This window comes from Xiphophorus maculatus, chromosome 3 (assembly GCF_002775205.1).
Source record: "Xiphophorus maculatus strain JP 163 A chromosome 3, X_maculatus-5.0-male, whole genome shotgun sequence".
In the NCBI taxonomy this organism is placed as follows: domain Eukaryota; kingdom Metazoa; phylum Chordata; class Actinopteri; order Cyprinodontiformes; family Poeciliidae; genus Xiphophorus; species Xiphophorus maculatus.
Window position 1 is genome coordinate 14,727,919 of NC_036445.1, and position 24,536 is coordinate 14,752,454.

General features: G+C 37.5%; 1 protein-coding gene across 5 annotated transcripts in view; it reads right to left on the reverse strand.

Moving 5' to 3' along the window:
* LOC102220724 (FH1/FH2 domain-containing protein 3) overlaps positions 1 to 24,536 on the reverse strand; it is a 98,290-nt gene that overhangs the window by 38,491 nt on the left and 35,263 nt on the right. For all 5 annotated transcript variants that reach the window (XM_023331542.1, XM_023331540.1, XM_023331539.1 and 2 more), the window contains exons 4-5: positions 6,667 to 6,734; positions 4,727 to 4,832 (exon numbers count right to left, since the gene is read on the reverse strand). In XM_023331542.1, the coding sequence (XP_023187310.1) occupies positions 4,727 to 4,832; positions 6,667 to 6,734 (174 nt within the window). The remainder of the gene's footprint in view (positions 1 to 4,726; positions 4,833 to 6,666; positions 6,735 to 24,536) is intronic.

Below are 24,536 nucleotides of genomic sequence, written 5' to 3' on the forward strand. Positions count from 1 at the left end.
CAAACGCATGCAAACAGAAATGGCACGGGCTTCGGGAAAGCATAGCTAAAAACACAACTTAAAATGAAGAATGTCAACAAGGAGCATTTCAAAGAAGAGAATAATTGCTTCAAGTCCATTGTAACTATTGCTTCTTTAATCTACCCTTTTTTCCCTCAGTCACTCCTGTTTTTATAGAAACCAATTAAACATGGTTGTTATTATGTTCGTGTTCTTATGAATTCGGCCAATGAAACAAAGATTCAGGAAGAAACGCTGTGATTCGGCCCTTCCAGCCCGTCTACTTGTTTTGTTCTTGGTAATTAGTACCATAAGGATTCTTTTTCTTACCACAGTCAAAAACCTTAAGCTTCCTGCTGAAACCTAGCTGACCATTTGCACAGGCTGCTTTTATTTTAAAGCTGTGAAAGCACTTACTGGGCTGTCAACAGTGATAGGTTACCCTGAAAACACAGTACATTTGGTACTTTAACACAAATGGAAAAGACAGAATGGCACAAAGGCATATTTAGGTGTGAATACAGTGACTTGCCTTGCAAAATGATTCCAATTTAAAAACCTTGAACATTTTGTCACGTTACAACCAAAAACTTAACTGCGTTTTACTGGTATGTTATGTGACAAAAGTAGGAAAATGAAACATAACTTTTTAAAAATTTCGTACCATGCATTTTGTATTCAATCTCCACATGTCAATACTTCGCAGTTGAATTTAGAAAAAAAGCATCCCCACAGCAAGATGCTGGCACCACCATTTTTTTTTTGGTGCCATCTGGTCAGAGCAGCTTCTTCCAAATGTTTGCTTTGTCCAGCTGCAAATAAGGTATCTCAGGGACTCTTCCTGCTGCACTTCCAAAAGGATCTAATAGTTGTCCCATCAACAAGATTCTTCCCCTGAATATGTGGATCTCTGCAGCCTATATGGCCACATGTTTTGGCTAATTAGCCTGGTGAGAGATCCAGTCATGATGACTGGGTCTCTCACTGCTAGTGAGCTTCTTATTACTCACTAGCAGTTTTTTATGTGAATTTTTGTAATGTTAAGAAAAACAATCATCATGCTGTTATGCACTTTAGCAAGGCTCCAAGGAACATTGAAGGAGAAGCAGGTTCCACAAAATGTCATCCTTTACTTTGCAGCATCAGACATTTGAAATGTTTGTTGCTGAAAAAGCTCAGTTTTAATCTCTGACCAAAGTTCCATTGGAGTGTCCAGGTGAGACGATTCCTATAGCATGTAACATTTAAATATGGAATGATGAAATCTCTTCAATATAGGCTGATGCTATCACATTAAAATATGAACCTATTTTAGGGCTGTTTCTACATCTTTTTCGGGGATGCAAAGCAGAGACTATGTGTTTTAACGCAAATGAGGACTGAATGATCCAAATGAGGCGTCTCTGGGATTCATAACTAATTACAAAGTTTACAGGAGAACCAGATGGCATTGGCACCTCTGAAAGAGTGACCTCACACCCTTACTTCTGCTGAGATGATAAAGGCACACAAGCTCTCCCCTGAGCCCCAAAATGTTCAGGTTTTCAAGAGCTAAGCCCAGGTTTTGAAGGCCTCTGCCAGGTGTGAGGGGCCATGTAAAGGTCTGTGTGAGCACTAACTAGCCACAGACATCTCCAGGGGGCTTTCTCAAGACAAAATAACAAAAAAAGAAAGAAAAAAAAACAAAAAGAAAAAAATTAAGAAGGGGGAAAGTGTGGATTGTATAGAATCTTTCACAGATTTAAGACTGGGAACCTGTTCTTGTAAAAGGCGAGCAGACTGGTGTGCATGTGTGCGTGTGTGCATGTGTGTCTGTGTGTCGTTTCTAACTACAAAAGATCTGTAAGATTGAAGCAGCTTCATGAAAGAGAGCAAGATTGTTTGGTCGGGAAGGTTTTTAATGCACACCAGACAGATGGGTTCAAGACTGTATTCTCTTTGCTTATCCTCTGTTTTTTCCCCAAGGCTCAACTTGAAAGACTTTGCAGAACAAACACCCACATTAAAGGTGATCAGTATTTGATACCATATAGTGATTTTTGTGCATGTGTGAAAAGTTAAGACGACTAATTTACTCCCCTTACCCTGTAGAGAATCCTTCTGACTTAGCTGCTCTTGGAAGTCATCAACACCAGAGCAGTCAGATCTACATGCATTTCTGACTTGTGCATGTGGGTTCCAGCTCAAACTCAGCTTGTGTTCTCCAAATAACACCCCACAGAGGGAGGGTGATCTACTATGCTCCACATTTCCTCAGCTTGTCAGCAGAAATTAGGTCAAGAGTTGAAACAGTTTAAAAATTCTTAAGGGAGAGTGTTTCTCATGGTGATGTAGAGAAACATACGGAAAACAGCAGTCTGTGGTGAAGACATAAAACAATAGCAACAGACTGACTAAAATACAGCACCGTGAAAAATCACGTATACCCTCTGAACTTTAACAATATCCAGTCACTTTACTGGTGTTGTTTAATGTATTGTACTGGGATTTTATGCGATAAATCATCTAAAAGTTTAGCAGAAATGTAAATGTGTTTTAATCCAAACCATGGGTGTCCAGCTCCGGTCATTAAGGCTCGGTGTTCTTCCAACTTCAGATGTGCTTCTGCTCTAATATAGCTGTTTCAAATGGTCCAACAACCTCGTCAGTTTGTCAGATATCTACAGAGGGCTGGTAATGAACCACCAGTTGATTATTTGTTTCAGGTGTGTTAAACTAGTAAAGAACGAAAACATGCAGGCCTCTGAGGGCTGACTTCGGACATCATCGATCTAAACCATTTCATTGTTCCGCTTTATGTTTAGGGTTGTTGTCCTTGACCTTTTCCTTGGAAGGTGAGACTCTTCCCTAGTTTCTATTCTGCAGATTTTCTTCCAAGAAAGTTTCCAGATATTAAAGGGATTTGCATACAGGCTAAAAAGTTCTATCCTGGTTTTATCTGTCCAGAGCATCTTCTTCTTCTGTGTCTTTCTGGGAGTCCAGACACTCTTCCATAAAAGAGTACCTAAACAGTTGTCCTGTCAACAATTATTCCACCTACGATTTGTATTTCTGCACCTCTTCCAGAGTTTCATGAGCCTATTAGCTGTGTCTGTGATTAATGCTTTCCTTACCAGAGTGTTCACTTAAGGCGGAAAGCCAAGCTGCTTCTTCTCTAAAGTTCCTTAAGAAAGTCCCTGGACCTTCATGGCATGACTGTATTCATACTGAGAGTACAGTAAATGCATTTGGATTAAGGTTTCTTCTAAAGTAAACTTCAGAAGTTAGTTATTAGTTAGTTAGGGTTAGAAACCCACTGAAGTTTATATATGGGTAGGAAATTAAATGCATAGCATGCTTTCCAGGTACTTATTTGTAAAAATATGAAAATATTGTCTAATTTTGCTATGGACTTGTTATGGATTGCTTGTGTTGGTCTGTCACATAAAATCCCAGAACAACATATTAAAGTTTGGCTTGAATGTGCCAAGATATTTCACAATTTTTTCTTTGAATAGCCCAAAGAAAGGTGGTCTCACAATCTTCAGCCAAACTTCAGTAATAACTTGTGTTTGTGGATAAGTTAGTTTCCAAAAGCCAGCTGTTTTCATCCTCCATCATGTTTTGTGTCATTTAACCCGCTATGATTTATGAGTCTGAATGTGAGCCAACTCAGATGAAGCCTGAACCATTTCAGATCAGATTCTGGAAAGGTAGCCCAGGACATGAGATGAACTAAGAATAATTGAGATGAATTGATCAGAATTTTTGAGACCAGTTTCAAATCTCCTTTTTAATAAAGTTTAAGCTGCCAGCACAATTTCATCTTTTTCATATTTGTCTTAAAGAACTATGATATATGTATGAGGTATTTATCATTATCACAATATAATAGAATATTTCACATAAAATAAAATAAATTTATATACTATCCTACAGGTATCAGACTGTTTTCATTGAAAAAAGTATCAATAATAGGTTGTAAAATAGCTCTAATAAACTTGTGGGTGTAGCATGTAAGTGAAATGTGCAATACAGGGGTGAAAAACACTCTGAAAGGTGTTTGACCCATGTAAAGAAAAATACTTGGCATAAGCTCATATTAAGCTAATATCAAACCTACGTGGTAAATAAAGCACAGGCTAAAAAAATCAGTGCAATCAGGATAAAAAAGTGACATATTCAAATTGAAAGACAATAAAACAAAGACAAATAAAATAAATGGAAAGAAGGAAAGAAAGAAATAAAGAAAGAAAGAAAGAAAGAAAGAGAGAGAAGGCAAAGGGGAATTAGTTTTATGATCTGTAATATCCTGGCAGAACTTTATTAGACACTTAAGCATGTGTGACCTGCTTTTTTCACAGCAGGCTGTTAAATGGTAGTGACTTTAGAATGAAAGCTGTGGTCTTCAAGTATCCACAGACAGGGTGTCCTTCACCTCTTCAGCCTCCTCACAAATGATCTTTCACCTCCCCATCATGGGAGCCATAAATTAGGCAGCTGCTACATTTGGTCTAACCGAACCACAGTATCTGCTGCACACACTTGAGTGTGTTTATGTGCTTTAACTTTGCGTGTGTGTCTGTGCAAGAGGGTCATCAAGCAGAATCATCAATTTACATAGTTTATATACACACATGTGGCTCTTGATGGGTTTATGGAAAGAAAAGTTGTTACAGGACTGATTAGAAACATCCTCGTGGTGAGGTAAAAGGAAGGAGCATTGTTAGTTTACTAGTGTTCATACCCCTGAGGATGTAATTCTGGTAGTTCTGGTCCGCTTCAGCTCCCACTTTGATCAAACACGTCAGTCCTTCAGCTACCACAAATTCGTGAACCAAATCTTTGTCATCCTGAAAAGAAAGAACAAGGAAAAAGGGAAACTATTTAAGATGAGTTATTTATCATTCACAATATGTCTACATAGACACAGATTTCAGCCAGTGGACATACATTACCCTCTTCTTCACAGTCACTATAGTATTGGGATTTTAAGTGACACATCAACACAAAATAGTCTAAAAAAGTGTAGAGGATGGAAAATAATACATGGCTTACTTTCAAATTTTTTTGTTTGCAGTTTTATTCAATCCCATTTACTGTAACACTCGAAAATAAAAGCCTATGCAGCAAAAGTAGGGTTTGTTTATAAAAAAACAATATCGTGAACTGGGAGCATAATATTGACAAAATAAGAAACATTTTCAGTTCAAATTTGCATGTATAGTGTAAAACATTGTGACCAAAAACACTATCTTGAACCAGACTCTACACAGGCATTAGGATATGTATATAAAACATACAGCTGGTTACAACAAGGCAGCTGGTTGAATTAGATCCATGTTGGTTTCACATCACAAACTTAGCTTGTATTTTGTTACTGATGGTAAAACCACCTGTGTTTCTCACACCTGTCCGTGACTGCATTATTTAAGACCCAGCATCAGGTTTCTGCAGGATTTATTGCTTTCTTATACATTCTACTGTTCAGATGGGATAGGGAGGAAGGCAGCAATAAACACTGTGGGGTGGCCAGGGCTTCTTGCGTCCCTGGAGCAGGTCTAAGTGCTTCCAGAACATCTTTACCATATATCACCGATGGAGACTGCAGTCATTTGGTACAGACTCCAAATATACAGAAGTCTACTGAAGAAACAGACATATGCACATCATTTCTGAAATGAGCGGACTTCACGAGTGTTAATAACATCCCTCAGATATTCGATGGAGGTAACCATAGTGAGGAAACTTGAGGCATTCTGATCTATTCTGGTGTGGTCGAAGCGTCTGTTGCTTTTGTTCCCATATCGTAACCAGACCTCAAAAGGTCCACAGCTGCCACGAAGGCAGACTCTCAGCAGCACAACTCTGCCTTAGGAAAACAGTACTATGTCCAAGTGTGAGTGTTCACTGATTAATGTTTTCACACCACATATATCTCTTGCATTTTAATGGGTGAGCATGAACCGCTGCAAAAATTGCAAACACGAAGCACTGTGGAGGGGATGGGATCTTGCAAGATTTAAGTTAAAGGGAAATGTTCTAACTGTGCAAATAACTTTTTTCAAATTTTTGTCAGATTACAGCCAGAAAACATGTTTCATTGGGATTTTATGTAATAGATCAACACAAAGTAGTGCATAATTGTGTAGTGGAAGAAAAATAGATAAATGGCTTTTAATTAAATTTTTGTTTCTCCAAATAACTTGCAAAAGGGTTCTGTACATTCCTATTTCATCCCTGATTGAATACTTAGAAAGATCTATTTTGCCTGCAACTGCAGCTGCAAATCTTTTAGGAATGTCTCTCCTACCTCTGCACATCTAGTCCACTCTTCTTCACAACATAGCTCATGTACAGTCAGAGTGAATGGAGACAGCCATGAACATAAAGTATATTTTTTCAGTAAGACTTAGGCCTGGCCTTTGTGTACATATTTGTACCATTCTAACTATGGATGTTGTTGTTTTGCCTCAAAGTGAAAGTCTAACCTAGCTTGAAGGTTCACCTTCAAACTCTTATCAACTCTGTCCAGTTTTTCTTTTCCTACTGAAGAAAAGAATTCCTTGAAATAAAGCAACCTAAAATATATGATGGCAAAATGGCCAATTGTGTGTGGAAAAACTCAAGGGGTGTGAATACATTCTCAATGCATTGTCAAAAAATTAACATATACTAAAGAATTACCTGAAAAATCTGCTTCAGAGAAAAAAGAGCCCTCCGCAGCTCCCGTCCTATGGAGTTATAGAGTTTTTCTGTGAGGAAAGAAAAAAAGAGGAAAAGGTTAATAGCAACATTATCAAGAGAGGTGACTGGGAGAGCTGACTTCTCTTTAAACACCATGCGTTTTAGTACACTATAAGATGATATTCCCATAAATCACTTCCTCATGTGAATGCAATGCACACAATACTGGACTCAAGTAGCTAAATATAAAAACTTTCCCACAAGGGGAACGAAGAAGGCATAAAAACAGTAGGAGAAGCTCAGACAACATCTGCAGAGAGTTAGTGAACAGAGAATTCTTCCTGCTAAGAAGGACCAATCTGCAATTTACTATAATAGTAATAAAAAGAATCACGGAATAAGCTTTGACCACTAGCCACCACAATGACTAAGAAACAAGTCATGCATCAATCAGTTATGGAAACTGTACTGAATAGTAAAGAGACATCTGAGGAGATGGTTCAAATGATGACAGTTTTTTTTCTGCAGATCCTCTGGCAATCCTTGACTCTGTGCAGTCTGCAGGATCTACCATGGAGAGGCAGTGTTGAGCACAAGGAAAGTGGCTTACTCATCACTGCTGTGTGAACGCTCTCTGACTCAGCAAAATCTGTCAGTTGCTGTTGCAGACACAGCAGCATGCAGTGCATTGCAGTTTAATGCAGAGCAGTGCAGGTCAGATTGTTCAATTCTTAATAAACTCTGCAGTGGCTCTTCTTTTTCATTTCTCCCCTCTGTCACATCCAAATTCTACTTAAAACATCATCTACAACAACAGAGAAACAATATGTGTATAATGCTGCAAGAAATACAGTCTTTGCACAAAGCATAAATAATAATAATAATAATAATGAAAAAACTGCTCTCAACTAAAACTTTAGAGTGAGAAATTCACACTGTTGACTTGATACATTTGGGACAGCAGAGCAACAGTCTCCTGTTCATTATTGCTGTTGGCTGTGTGAGCTGAAGACTAAATCCCTTCAGCTGATGAACTGAGACAAAGACAGGGCCGGGGTTCGTTACGCCTGCCAGTTTTGTGGCCAGACACTTTATACTTCTACATGCTCAACCAGACAAAGTGGAAACTCAAAGTTTGATGTCTCTGAGAGGATTTCCAGTGACACGCAACAGATTTCATAACACACATGAAGCCTTCCACTCAGTAAAAACCATTTGCTGCCACTGTGACAACATGCAGACTGAGTCACGATACTAAAATAGTAACCTAAGTTTTTCAGAAAAGTCTGTTATTATGAGATCTTCTGCATGTCAATTGCTGAGCAGAAACAACAAATCATCTTTGTCTCGGTATAATTGTCAAAGCCTGTCTAGTTTCTTGCACCGCCATGCCATTAATCTAATAAAGTAAAATGTACTACCTTTAGAAACTTTCAGGACCACAAATAAATCAGCAATCTGAAAGCAAAGTGCTCTGTTGGGAACATACGGAACAATAACATTTCTGATATATGACTGAGCTTGATGATTGAGTATGTGAGATTTTTAAATTATATTTGCAATTTAACAGGGAGTCAATGAATAAAAACTAAAATAAGAGAACTAAAATGTCTCAAATTTATGTTAATCAGAAATCTTGGTGCAGTATTTTGATTAAACTTAAAGCTTTTTACTTTTTTTGGACTTGCTGATAGTAAAAATTATAGTAAAACATTTTCATAATGCTAATCTTTTGCATTAAATTCATCATTAAGGGGATGATGAAGTGCCAAAGTGATTAGCTTCCTTTGTCTTTATTGGGTAACGTCCCTTATTAACCTGTTGCCTCACACTGCTGGTAAAGTGGCTGAAAGAAGGATAATATATACTGCTCAAAAAAATAAAGGGAACACTTTAAGTGTTAAACACCTGTTTAAGTGTTCCCTTTATTTTTTTGAGCAGTGTACTTTCTTTCACTTAAAAGCAAAATAAGCTCAGTTGTTTGAAATTTTGTACAAAAAACACCATTAAGTATTAAAGGACCACCACATATTGATCTCAGTAAGACTCCTCTGTTTTATCACAACAGTTTTATTGAATAAGGTCATCTGAACTTATTCTACATTTATGTTACACAGATACATTACAGATAGAATGATATAAACTGTACCAATGAGAGGATTATTGGCCCTGTTGTCAGAGGAATTTCTTACCCCACATTTTCCTTTCATTAAACTTTCTATTAATGTTTGCACTCTAAGAACATCTAGAGTATATTATGCTGTGTTCAATGAATCTATATGCTGTGTTTCACTTTTTGAAATAAATTACTCAACCCAATTTTTGAAAATATCCTAATTTAATGAGATGCACCTGTATGTGGTTGGAAAGTATTGCTTTAATTCATTTTTCATACCAATATTACTCAGTATTACAACGGTATCACCTAATACTGTACAACGGTACATCCTGTTCCAAATTTTAAGATCTTAATGTTTTCTGTGCTCAGGGCTTTGTGTTGCTCAGCTCCCTCTTGAGTACATGGGTACTGGTCTTTATCGGGAAGTCACCCCAAATCACTGGCAGCAGCATCCTAGAGGAATAAATTCTGCAACTCCAGAAGTACTGTCAGGGCCAAACTGTGTGATGTTGGTGATTTATGTCTTTATAAATAACAGGAAGGAAGCCTGACTGAAACTTTTCAGTTTGAGGCCCCTAACTGTGCAAGTTAGGGTCACATTGTATTTTTAAAACATGTCATAAAACTGACACATCTTTGTAGTTGCATATTTTTTTGGCTCACTTTTTATCACTAAAATCTCTTGCAACTTTGTTATACATGGGATTATAAAACTGAGGAGTATAAAAATGTAAACATACTACATATATTAAATAAATCAAGACTAAACACATCTTATACTAGGCGTTACCCTAATGCCACAAGGTTTTAAAATAATACTACTCCCTTCTCGAGGTCACAGTGTAGCCAGCTCTATTGCTCTGAACCACAGGAAGACGACTAGGAGTTTGGATTAGGGGATCTTCAAACAGACAAACTCTCGGATCAGTGAAGTGGAAGAACAGAGGTAATAACTCTGGGTTACTCATCGCACCTTCACAACAAAAAGTGAGCTTGATTTGTGGTCATACTGAACCCCAACTTCAATCAGTGCTCCTTTTCTTGCAAACTGTTGCGACTGCTCAGTGTCCACATGGACACTGATCATTAATCATTCAGCGGAAAAATTACACCGAGCATTGCTGAGGAGTCTGGGATGGTTCTGCTTGGCACATGAATCAACACTTGGGTTGCTGTTGAGTTCGACTGTATCCCACCAATGGGTTCTGTGTGAGTCTGTCAATCAGCAACAACGAAAAAGACGGATTCTTCCATGTACAGCTTTGTTACCATTTGTACAAAGGGCTTGTGCGTCTCTACTTAGCCATGTAGTTTGGACTGCAATAAAACTGTCAGAAAGTTATTCCTGCCTTGCATTAAACAAAGCCCATCTGCAGGAACAGACAGTTCCTTCGCTGTCCCCATCCACAGTCCACACACCGATGTTCCTCCCAGAGGCCTGTGTTTAATGAGAAATAACTCAGTGGAGATTAGTTCCATACCACTTGGCACAGATATGCACCCAAAAGAACGGGCCTTCTCCATTTCCTTATTTAGGAAGAAACCTGGGAGCTTATTTATCCACAGGAAATGTTTGGGTCCCAAATCAATGTGCATATGAAACCATACTAAAAACTTCAGACTCAATCTCTTACAACATTCACCATATAGTCTGGCATTGGGCAATACCAAGCTCAGAGAACAAAGGAAGACATAAAACATCCTGGCTGATTTTAATGTGATTTCACCTATTACAGCTAGAATAGCTAAATAAATAAACTGCGACAACCATATAACTTTACACACGCAAAACATACGACTAGCATTTCAACAGTTGTTTTCATCTTCCAGCCTCCAGTGATGTTGCTGATTCTTCATCAAAAATACATGTGATTGTGAAGGTATATTAACTTTCAGCAAAACTACCACTGTTCCAGTGTGTTAAAATTCAAGCAAAAATTTTAAAATACACAAAATGACCTAATATATATATATATATATATATATATATATATATATATATATATATATATATGTAACGAATTAATCTTATGCTATTTTGACACAGATACAGAGAGATCGTTCTAACAGTCTAACACCGTCAATATTAACAAGTTAGTAATTGATGTTTTGAAATATCCAGCTTGAAGTTTTAATTTACACATGATATAGCACAAAATTTTCAAAGATTCAAGTTTTACATTTGGGTTTAAATGGTGAACCTTACAAATACAATAACTGCATATTTGACCAGATTATGTTTCTGGCCAGCTTGATTGTAGTTTGGCTCATTATTATGCCGTAAATCACTGATAAAAATGAGAATGACATTAACAAGATTGATCATGGTTTAAAGTGCAAAACTGTGAAATAAGCTATAAGAGCAATTTTGAAAATGGGATCTTTTGGTGTAACTTGAAGTTGGTAACTGGTAATGAGTGAACCACACAATTTCTTAGTGATGTTAGAAAGATTCTGACATTTCGGAATGAGTTTATAATTTTGCTGAGCGTCATGCTCAGTTTTAATAGAACCAAGTACAGCGAAATTACTTTCCAGCATCTGGTTCTTTTGATGCATAATCCTTGTGCACCAATAGATTCTACTATAATAGAGCATTACAGTACTTATAGCTGGAGAGGTACAGCATTCAATTATTAATTAACAGAACAGTCATAAATAATATCATAGTAAAGTTTCTATCATTAACATGAATGTGCTACGAATAAAAAGCTGTTGTGGTGAGTTCATGTCCTCAGACAGCTCATGGCTTGGATGATGTTTAAGCTGCTCCTAACAAGACAACTTTAAAAAAAGGAAATTTGCTTTAAAGATATTTAAGTTCTTTGGATCCTATTCCAACAATTTCCAGATCCCTGTTTCAATTTTCTGAGTCATTTTTTTGTTTTTTTTTAATATTATATTTGTATGCCAATCTGAACTGCAAACCAGTCTATATCCCTCATTGTTTGACATCTAACAAATTGTGAGAAATTGGTTGCCTTTAAGTCATTGCCTTTTTCATTTTCCATCTTGAAAACTCTTTAAAATGTTTAGTTGCTCATCTGTTCACATGCCTTCAGTTCCAGAGAGTGCTATAAAATGAACAGGATGACTACCACTGCTCATGCATCGCGCAGCAGGCGGAACACATAAACCAAATCCAAAGCACAGCCAGGAAACCCACAAGGACCCCACTGGGGAGCGAAACCTCACGCAGACTGGTGTAAATTAAACTATGTTTACTTTCTCTGCTAGATGTGTCAACCTAAAAGTACAGGAGGAGGATCTTTTACACTACTGTGATGCGTGTGTAAAATTTTTATTGTAATCCACAGTAAAATCAACAGCTTTAATGCAAGAAATGCTGAAATATGGATCCAACATTTTGTTATATCAACGGGAGGAAACAATGATCCATGAAAGGGAGCCGAAAATATTCCATTTAGATTGGCAATTTTACTCCAATCACAAAATCGTATTATTATTTATTACTGCAAACCAAAGTAAAACTTTTGCAATAATAAAAAGTAGACAGCACTTGTCATAATTAAGTATCAACTTAGCCTTTATTATCTTACAAAAAAAAAGTATCAAGTGTATATGTAGCTAAGAAATAAAGATTGGTATGACAAAATTTAACTTGTGTTCTCTCACTTTGTTATGGAATCAATATCCAGTACGTTACTGTTTTTGAACGATACAATTTCATATGTTACAGTGTTACTACATAAAGCATTGGTCCAAAAAAGAATAAAAAAATAATCAATGTTTAATTTTAAGCCACAGATGGACTGCAAGAAGATGAAAAACAAGTAAAATGTTGATAGCTTAAATATAGTCATTTCCCACAGAAATTGTATTTCTGTGAAATAAAATGTTCCATGTTTAAGTTTGTGATGGTAGGACAGAAATATATTTTCCTGACATGCTTATGTCATCTGATGGTTTTAGTAAAGATTTGCGTGCAAAATGCCACTTTACTACAGTTTGAAAATCACAAGGTTCCCTCATCATCCTCCTCACTCTGAGTGGTTACAAGATCATTTTGTGTCCTCATTCACCCGTATTTTCTTACTCCCAAATTTTATGATTATGATTATTGCTCTGAGTGTAGTTCTGACTAGCATGTTCTCTTGTCTGAAAAGTGCCTAAGAAATTGTTTTGTCTCTTGTCTGTTTATATCCCAGAGAAACAGGAAGTGATCAATTATTTAACAGGTAATTAATGTCCTGATCAATTTATAAAAAGTAAAGAATACTTCAGATCACAAAACGCTTCACATTTACCTTTTCAATGCTACAAGAGACCTCAAGTAGTGATTCAGAAGATAATACATAAATTACAATTTTTAATAGTGTTTTGATGCTGCTGCAGCAATAATAGATTAATTTACTTAATTATTATTTTTTTTAGCACATTTTTAGCAGACATGCCAATAGGTGTTAACCAAACTCGCAACAGGACAGGTTTGGTTAACGTTGGTTAGTCAGTCACATGCCAGAGCAGCACTGCCCATGGCTGGATTCCATGGGAACCAATTTTTCCACTGGTCAGTAAACAGAGGTCCAGGCTGAGGTCAGCTAAACTGCAGCCATTTGTGAGAGTTCTGTCTCATGTTTGCAATATCTCTGCTTGGCATGTGGAAGAATAAAAGGTTACTTTTTTTTGCTTTTTATTTTCATCCCCCAGTATTTTTACAAGAAGCAGTTGAGTTTACAATGTCAAGTCACGAAACACAAAAGAAGAACAACAACATAATATTCTTATGTTCCCTTTGTTCCTTTGTTGCTCTGTAAGCAAAGTTGCCCAAGTTTATGAACAGAAAATTCAAGAAATTAAGGAGGACGACCTCCCAGCAGATCCATTGGACGGCATTATGCTATTTTGTGGTCTGAGGTTTTCACCATAGCTGTAAGGTAAGTTAAATGATGGGTCAATAAAAGCAGCTAACAGCACTCAGGCACAGATCAATTGGAACATGTTTACACAGACCAACTTTGGACCAGAAAAAGCCTGTACAATTATAAGAAGCAACAAGCATCAACATGGGGATGCACACTCCAGAGAAAAAAAAGGAATTAATTAATTTGTTCCTGTTACCTGGAGTTTATTCTAAATGCTTTGGAAGTTATGATAGAAGACACATGGGCATGATGGTTTGGATTAGGGAAACGGAGTCAGGCCACACAGAATGAAGAAGCTCGTGTCACTGGCAGCAAACCTCACAGAAAGGCTGAAAAGGACCCACAGGGAGTAAAAGTTATGGGAAGAAAGAGAAATTAAAACCAACAAATAGACACTTAACCTTCTGATGGAAAAAATAACGCTGGAACGGGACTCAAACTGTGCTGCTATTCATACACAATAAAAAGCGTTTAAACCAATGATCCTGCAGACTCCAAGGTAAATCGTCTCTGGAGTGAGGACACGTGTTCCTTCAGGGATGTTAATGACAGTGTTAGGGGTGTGCAAATAAACGACGGTAATTCGTTTTGATTCGACTTCCTTTCCAGATGCCTAACCCAGACCTTCTCTTCACGCTGCTCCAGAGAGCACGGCATCCACAGCCCGCTGGGAGCAGAGAGGAGATCGGATTACAGAGCTGTGACATTCGATCCTGGTGGAGGCATGTGACACCAAAGTGTGCTTTAATAAACACTAACGCTGCCCCACAGAGCTCCACATCACTCACTGCGAGATTAAGAACATTTGTTTATATACCTGCATCGAGTGAAAGTTTTTGTTGGTTCCCGAAATCTCCTCTGGGAGACAGGGGTCGCATCTTAGTTTGGAGTAAAATCTGTTTAGTGTGTTACTGATTATGTGACTTCTGAAGGCAGCTGACTTCACTGGATTTTATTAGGGGATATCAGAGTAAAGGGGGCTGAGAACAACTGCATGGCACACATTTAAATGGTGGGTGGGGAATAATATTGCAAACCATGTATTAGTTGCATTCTAATACATGAAATTATTAGAATTTTACAGAGTAATGTGATGCACATAAAGTCCTCATAACATGTTGTGAGGTTTGTGGCTGTAACATGAAAAGATGTGACAAAGTTGAAGGCGTGTGAATGCTCCTGCACTCTTCTGTACATCCATCTTTCATCGCTTGTTCTGTCCTGCATATGCTGAGCCTCACTGGTTATACTCTTCAGGTGAGCCTCCAGGTTAAACATTTTGCAAATTTACCATGAAGATAAAAATCTGACACGGAGCACGAGAAGCAGCGGAGGAAAGTGACGGTGGAATCTGCAGAATTCCAGACAAGGAGAGAGCCGTGACAGCGAGGCTGATGTGAAGACAGACAAATCTTTTATTACAGCCTGCCACTCTAATGAGTCATTCCGTAGCTACCAGGTGGGGGTGACCCTCCTGACACCCAGTAAATACCCTCCTTTTCTTGTCTCCTCTTTTCTTTGCCGACACCCTTTCACCTCCTCAGCAGGGCTTCCCCCACACTCACGAGTGCTGACACAGATATGTAGTGGAGCGGAGAGCAAAAGAAAAAGTAGAAACCCATTCAGCAGGCCAGACAAAAGCCTGACACAGATATAAACTAGGTGATCAACAACTAAAATGGGACTGCTTGAGGTGATTGCTGTTATGGCAATATGCTATAAACCCTCTAGCTTTGGTTTGTTCTGCAGCATTATGACCGACTTTTTGTAGAGAGATGGACCCTGGCTACTCCACATGTGTTCCTTGGCCGATGACTGAGCCAAACAGCTTTTCTGACTACAGTAAAATGTGCACATAGATGCAAGGCCAGATGCCTAAAGAATGAGATTTTAACTCCCAGTCCATATATTTAGCTATCACATGTGAGCATGCACAGTATACTTCTATTTTATGCTGGGATTTTTAAATGCTCATCCATAAAAGCACAGGTCTGCAATGCCAAGTTTTTTGTTTTTTTATATTGCTTAAAATGGAAAAAAAAAGATTTTCTTTAGTTGTCGGCAATTAAGCAGATTTTTTTTAAATGTAAAAAGTGTGAAAATGACTCCCAAACTTATTTTCTCTCACTTTACTTGGCCTCTCTGCCCCTGACTTTCCTCTGCTCCCCCTTCTTCTTGACAACCTGACACATGGGGTACTGCACCAGTGCAAACTCCATCCAATAAACACAGCTGAGTCGAGACCACATCTATTTCAGACTGGGCTCTATGAATAGGAAGCAAACACATGTGTCACAGTACACCATCTTATTTCCATACTGGCCACCCGGTGACTGACTGCCCTTAAAGGAAAGGAGATGTTGAAACACCTGGTTTTTGCACAAATGGCATCCATTGCAGCCTTCCCCCAGTTCCTTTTACTTTTTTTGATGTTTATATATATATACAGTATATATTATATAATTTATTAAGGGGACTCCTCTTGTCCTCTTGTGGAGGGAACTGGAGGGAAGTCTATATATACAGTATATACATATAAAAGGATATATTACTTAAAGGTATATATATACCCAGCCTCCTCATTTTCTTAGTTACTTATTATATACTTTATTTTAAATCAGTCCTCTAGACTTATTCTTTTAAGCAAAGTCCATGGCAACCAAGTCATCTACTTAGACTCACACTGAACTCAGCAGTTCTGTGAAGACCTCGGAGATTCATTAGAGAACATTAGGTAAGGTGAGGTGAGGTAATTTTATTTATATAGCACATTTTCGGCAACAAGGCAATACAAAGTGCTTATGATGCTGTTTGTTCATTAGTGAACAGACAGCATCATGAAGAACAAGGAACACAGCAGACAGCTGTAAAATAAGTTTGTGAGAAGTCAAAAGCTGTGCTAGGATCTACAACAATAACCTGAACCATTAATATCTCAGCTAAGGAGAGCACTTAGTTGAAAAGAAAGTGCAACTTAACCTAACCTGCACATCTAAATAGTTGCCTACACTAACAACAACTTGAAGATGCAGCTTTTGAAACAACTTGAACAGATTTTGGTTCAAGCAAAACTATAATTGTTTGAACTGATACGTAATGCCTACCTGCTAGCTTTTATATTATGGTAAGAAGACAGTGGTTACTGTGCAGTTCATTAACAAAAAGAAAGGAAAAACGAATGAGCTACTTCTCAATTAACTTGTAAAAACAGAGAACAGCTGACTACAACTACCACAGGGTGACAGTATTGGATCTGCTGGACTGGACATACATGAGGAAAATTGAAGGCTCCTCTTCACAAGTTTGTTTCATCTGCACGAAAGTAAGGCCGGTAAAAACATCTGCATTACAGAGATCATAAATCCCTCAAAATCCACAAGTTTTCCCCATTACTGAATAAGTAGCTTATTATTTTTGTCTAAAAATGTCAAATTTTACGACTCATTTATGTTGACAAAACTTAATCTAAAAGCACAGAAATGGCAGACCACAGCTACATTCGCTAAAACCAAGGAATAGAGGGAAAAATTACTGCGTCGATGAAAGTTGAGATGAGAGAACGGCTGTTTTAGCAGCAAACGCTACCCACTTTAAAGAGAGACATACCTGGCTTTCAACAAACATGCCCTAGCAATGTAAATCACAGTGAGGAGATTGTGGAAAACCACCATTAGGAGTCAGTCATGCATCCACACAGCATGACAGTGTCAGCGTGCAGAGGGATTGGTTGGCACACCGACAGCGCCCTCAGTTTCTGATAGGATTGGATAAAAAGGCGTTCTGGCTCACAGCACTACAGTGGATCAGCCGTCTCTTGGCAAGAAAGAATGCAAAGTGTTCTTACCTTATTTAGCCATCATATCACAAAGCATGCAAAGCAGAAAGAGCGAGAGGTAGCCACAAGATTATCACCCAAAGCTGTGAATAACACGTCAACAAGACATATCTTGAAGTAATGTGATTCTATCTGAGGTATCAAGATGTGAAGAGGTGTTCATCCAGTTGAAGGATAAGAGTCGCTGTATTGTATATCTTTAAAAGACAAAGCCTAGTTCAGGCTAACCTGTTCCTAAATGTATGCATCTGACATTGGCAGACATCAATAGGACAGGCAGAAGTTTTTGGGGTTTCTTTTGTGCTTTTTTTTGTAAAGTGGTTCCAAGACTCTATCTCTCAACAAAACTGAACCTTCATTTGCAAAAGCCAGTGTGCTCTAGCATGTGATGGATGGATGTTTGTGCTTCTTCCAGGATAACAGAAATGAGATATTGTTGGAAGCCTTTAAGAGGAGAAAAATATTGACAAATGGGAACATGTTGCTGCAGCTAAAATTAAAGGGAACCTATTCAAGTAAATGTGAGTCATATTAACTTTTAAAGCATCCAAGTATTACTGTTTTTCATTAATTGTGTAAGATCAGAAGACAGAGAGTCTCTACCATTATTCCAAGAGTTCTTTTCAAATATTCTCCTCAACATTACTTTATATGGACTAGAGAAATAGTTAACAACTTTAACTAGTATAATATGGGCAGAAGGGATGTGTGGGGGAAGGACCTTGCTCTCTGCACAGTAGGGGGTGAAAGGCATGCCTGCTTGCATTAAATCAAAAATATGAGAAAAAAAGTTTACATGCATGTGGTCAAATGAGAAAACACTCTGATTTTGATAATTCACAAAAAGTTCAAACTTTGAACTTTTTTTTACATTTTGTCACCTTAAAGTTTTTGGGGTTTCATGAAAAATGTCATCCGTGGTAGAAAACTATCTGTGCATATTCCCCTGAAAACATTAGTTAGAGAGTAAAGCACGGGGGTGACAGTGTCATACTGTAAATGGGTCAGAGATGCAGATCAGAGATGAGGAGATAAATATAGGCATATCCAGGAAGAAAAACTGTAAGACAATGAAAAAGACTTGAGACCAGGACAGAGGTTAACCTTCCAGCAGGACAACCCTTACCATACAACTAAAACTACAATAAAATTGTTTCATCTAAAGAACTCGAGGCAAAACTTGAAAACACACATTCACAAACATGCTCAATGTCTCTAGAAGTTCATAGCTGGTAGAAACATACCTCAAAAGCAATGCAGTTGTAAAAGCTGTAAAAGGTGGCTCTACACATGGAAATCGCAATAAAATACAGTTAAGCTTGTGGCTGTAACATGACTAAATGTAAAAAATCTCAAGGGGTATCCATTTGCGGGGGCGCCCTAATAAACTTACTGACGTGGCTCAGCATTAGTGCAGTGACTGAACTGATTGAACTTGACTGAGTCTATAGAAAGAAAGACTTGTTTTCAGAAAAAAAAGAAACTGTTGAGAAAATAAATTATTTTAAGAAATCATTCAGTAAATTATTTACATTTATGATGTTGCTTTTGATAATATACATTACTTCAAGCGACCAAAATAGATGCCGCTTTATGTACTTCCAACTTCATAAAGATAAAAGGGCAAAAAAATTAAAAAAAATAAAAAGTCAAGCAGCAAAGCTGCGTATGGATTTGGGGTAGGAGTTGGGGTCTTTATGGGATCTAATGTGAGTGGGCTGCGGCCCTGCATGATCACACAGTAACAAGTTCGGACACCTTAGCCTAACATTCTGGTACCAGATTCATGCCGTTTGAAGTTTTCACATTAAGCAACTTCATTCCTCTGGCACTCCCCCACCTATCGCATTCCTCCAACTTTCAGCTCTTCTTGACCTTGTGCCAGCTTCACCAAAACCTTTTTTAAGCACACCTGGTAGTGGTTAGGCTCAATCACAGCCCAGAGCTGCTGACGGCTGCTGCAGGAGAGAAGGAGAACATCACGACAAAGGTACTCCTATTAACACATGCCTCTATGTTATATGTATTACTCACAGCAGAGTTAGATGTGTCTAAAGGAATGCACCTCATACCCAGAGCTTTACTCAATGCACAACCTTAAAATTAGAGATAAATCCCCCATTGCATGTGGGGTCGAGATCAGTCGAGATTGGGAAGTGCAACATTTCCACATTCACCAGCTGCTCTATTTTACAAGTTAAATAGATGGTTATTTAATTTTATTGGATAAAGGGTAAAAATGAAAGGAAGGTGTATGTAAAGCTCCATTCTCCATTGTAAAACAGAGTAAGCGATAAGTGCAAATCAATGACCTCATTCTTTTTAAACCACTTAGTTTAAAAAGACTCTTCCCAAAGCTCTAGTGATTGGATTAATGAAGAAATGCAACTTGAAATCATCGTCTGACATGTACAGGCTGAGAGGCTACATGCAGCCTACCTTTATCATTGTTAATTTTGTTTTCCATAAAAAGTTGTAATTGGCTAATTGCCCACTACTCATCTGAGAGAGAGCAAGAAAGAATGAGACTGATCAGACAAGAGAGGCTAAATGTATATAATAATAAACAACCTTTCTATTCTATTCTGCTCTATTCTGTTCTGTCGGCTGCAACGTTACTCTGTTTTATCCTGAGTTTTTAACCTCTGTCTGTTTATATGTTCTATAAACTATCAGTAAAATTGTATTTTACTGTTTTATAAATAATAAATAACCCTTCATGGACAGGGAGGCTAGAACATTTTTTTTTAATGTTGCACTCATACATTCTCATATTCCCATTCTTCATAAGAAATCATAATTGATTAAAGTCATTATCAACAGATGAAAGCATTACAAAAAAGTCAATATTGAAAATCAGCCAGTGGCCTGTGGATCTTGGAAATGGTGTTTCATGCAGCCAACAGGATTCTTTGAAGGCCTTTAAACTTTAAAAGATCCTGGATGTAACCAGAAGACAGGATTCCTTCTTCAAATTCTTAAGTATCATATTAAAGAAGAGGAGAGAATTGATAACCAGAACAAAAACAGACCACCCATTTACTGTACACACTTCCAGGCTAATGTTTAGTTTGAACAGCAGTTTGAACAGATTATAATTTCTATAATATTGAATCATAGAAGAATGCTTCACTCAATGACTTAAACAAACAATGACATAGTCCTGATGGTTTCCAAAGGCAGAAACACAGAGATTGGTGTACAGTGTCAGGTTTTAGGCCTATTTATTTCATTTTTTTCTCCTTTTACTGAAACGTTTTGACTCCTCAGATTATTTACCATTTACCCCTTAATTTAGCTTTTATGATTTATGCATGATAGGGTTTGACAGCTGTAAAACAAAAATCTCATTTGAACACGGCTTAATGGGATTCCCATTTGGGAATGAATGAATGAATATACTAGACACTAGTATGTTTATACTAGTGTCTAGTTTACTTGAAACCAGACTTGTGTTTATATGTGTTGTTCCCTAAAACATTTTACTAATAGTATGCTGCATTACTCTTAATGGTCTGGGAACACCCAGGATTGCAGAGAACATTGTTTTTTAATCAACAAGGCAGTGTCAGATGCTGCTTACAGTCTTTGTTCGGGTTTATTAGGTTGACATGTTCCATATGTTGACATTAATAAAACGTGGACTAAGGTAAAGTAAATTACTTCCATTTAAGAAGAACTACTGCTGCTTTGAAGAAAAGAAAAATGTTGCTTGAATATTTGGACTAAATGAAGGAAAATACTTGCTGAACATTCACCAGTGTTTATGCATATCTTTAAATTATGCTTAGAGGTGCCATGGTTGGATCCTAAATTCTGGGCAAAACAAAAGCTTATTTAAATTATAAGTATCAAAGTCCAATCCTGGTAGTCTACATGGCATTATGTTATTTCACTTCAAATGAGGGTTATTCAGCAGTGAATTTGCAGAACCCTTTCAAAGACTATAGACAACTTTTTGTGTGCAGCTTACAAAACAATTGTATCGTCAATCAATCATATCTAAGTTTTAACTAATGATCTCAGAGTTTTTCACCCTTTAAAAGAACATTGAAAACAGACAGTACTAGCTGCAGAAATGGTCTAATGGTTTCTTTCCTTTCCCTGAAAATGATCAAATTTCTGTTTTGTAATGCACATGTGTGAAAAATATTATCAAATAAAGTCCTATCAGCCACATTCCTTTCTGTGTCAAAAATAGCCTAGCTCAAATATGGTGGGCTTTTCCCAAACAATACCTATCATTCAAACACCGCCCAGCCTGTTTAGGCTAGCCAAACTGCAAACCCCCTGCCCCCATCTGATTTATTACAATTTATGCAAATGAGCCCCTGGGCCCCTATCTTATTCTTAGTTGTGCAAACTGCTGATTTAAAAAAAAAGCTCTATGGGATACAACTAAGAAATTTAATAAGAACTGGTCGAAATAAAAATTTACAGTTTGAGTTATTGCTCTACTGAGTGAGAACTACGGAGAACCAGAGTACGGTAATCTCTATAGCTTAGAAACAATTCGGAAATTGGGAAAGTGTGGTTTTACTACGTTTGAGGACTTAAATTACAATCTGAAATGGAAAAGTTTCACATTTTCTTAACTCTCCTGTTATGTTCGTTTCTAGGGTACAGCAAAAATGTTTGTGGGTCAATTTGACCCAGGGAGTGTTTAATCATGCAATAGTGTCAGAAACCAAAAAATTCCTCCAAAACATTTTTGTATCTGATTATTAACTCCAATACTAACCATTTCAATCAATATTTGTGCAATGATGTTTTATTATTTCTCAGAAATTAAGGATCAATGACGACAACCTGCTCATTTACTCATTTGGACATAAAAAATGGAATTTAGATTTTTAATGTCCACTGAAAAAAACCTAGACACAAAAAAACAATAATTTCCTTGAAGTTGACCTTTGGTAAATTATTTTATATTATACTTTTTTTTTTTACCAAAGGGTGATCTTTATAATTGAACTTGAGACACACATACTGTTCTGGGTCAAATTGACCCGCTGATTAAAATCAAGATAAATGAGTCATGCAGAGAGTATTTATGTTTTTCTCCACTTCTGCTGAGTGTCACTCAGAGTGGGTGGAGTTTGTCCACAGGAACAGAAAAGATTCCCGTCAAAAGTTGTGTGAACACCTGCTTTCTCGCAGTTTCCTAGTGAAGTAAAGAGAATAGTGAGAAAGTGGGCTTGTGTGTGTGTGGTTGCGTGTGTTTGTGTGTGAGTGTGTGTGTGGTGAAATATGGTTCATAACTGCAAGGAAACATATAGAATTGGACATTTTAAAATCTTTTTTTGCACTTTAACCTGACTGCCGGGTCAAATTGACCCGAACAGTATCGATGTAAAAAGTAGACCTAGGGTTTGGTACAAATGTGTAAAATGAATAAATTTTCAACTTATGTCTAGAGTGCACCTATTAAGACAAATAGAAAACGTTTCATGCAAAAAAAATGCTTCTATTTTTTTTTTTTAATTTGTAAATTTTAAAACGGGTCAATTTGACCCGGAACATAACAGGAGGGTTTTAATGGTGCCTTCAGTGCAGTGTAACTGCGGCAGAGTATATGGAGCCACTGTAACTTCATGGGGGAAATATAACGTCTCTACTTCTAAAACTTCACCTGAAGTAGTATGTCCTGTTGGTGCTAAATGAATCCCTGATGTTTCCAACGTGTGGAAGCGAGTCTCTACTTTACATGTTTTGTTTGTTTGTTTTTTTAGTTAATCCTTAATGTCTTCTCTGTCTGCACCCATTTGTCTTTGGGCCGCCTGGGCCACATCAGTGGGGAACACAGGGAGAAAAATGGCGTGTGCATGTGTGTGATGAGTGTGACAGCTGCAGCCTGGTTCACACAGCCACTGTGTCCCACTCTGTCACACCAGTCAACAAACCCTCAACCGTAATTAGCAAATACAGAATGAGATTTTTTCTTCACTCTTTCTCTGCTTACATCTATGGACTGCATATGAACAAATATATGAAGTTTAAAACTGGACATCAGTAACTGGATTGTAGATAAGATTTTAATTACCGGTAGATGCAATTTTGGTTATAAGCACAAATAAAAAATGCCCAAAAAGAAACCTGCTTCTAAGAAGGACAGTGTGTCTGTCTGATGAGCTTCTTAAGGAGATGGTGATTTTTAATGCTGTTTAATGTCTGAGTGTCATTACTTAAGACAACCCTGCACATGACATGTTACTGTGCTCTGAGGATAAACTGTCATATTTTATGTTTTAGAAAACCCTTTCATCTGCATGACTTGAACTTAATTTGTTTCAACAAGCACAAGCTATCACCAAAGCTATTTTTCAGTTCCCAAAGCCGAGAGAGATGAATTATGATCCCATCAGTGTTTATTTCGCCTGCTTTAGAAGATCAATTCAATCATAGAGCTCTGGCTCAGCACTACAACATTGTCACAATCTGCACAACAGCTGTTCTGGGGATAAAAGCCAGTTTCCAGTCGATTTGTCTGTCTTGTAACACAGATGTGACTGTCTACTGGTGCATGACCAGAAATGACAAAAAAGAATATGAGCGCAGTTATTAAAAAAAATGTTTGACAAAATCTTATTGTTTGGGAATAATTTCGACCAGAGATGAAGAGAAAATTACAAACTTCTCCAGTGAGTGAAATCATACCACCCATGTCCACTCCAGCATTTTAATGACCACAACAGTAGAACAAGCAAATAACAGAATTTTATCCCACGGACATGTTCAAAACCCAACAAAGAGCAATAAACTCCCATAAAGCCATGAGTGAGACATGTGAATTCACTTTGTGTGGACACAGTTGTTGGAGGTTGCGATGCTTGCCAAAGCCAGTCATTGTATCAAATGTGCAGTTCACTGCGTTACAGCTATGTTTGTGTTTTTCACTCAAACAGCCCAACACTAGTTCTGTTTGCTTGCATGGCTGTTTTTTTTTCTTAAAAAATTATAATGATCCTTGTTGATTTGCTAATCCTGAATGGTTTAGCTGATTCATATTTATTATCCGACACTTAAGAAG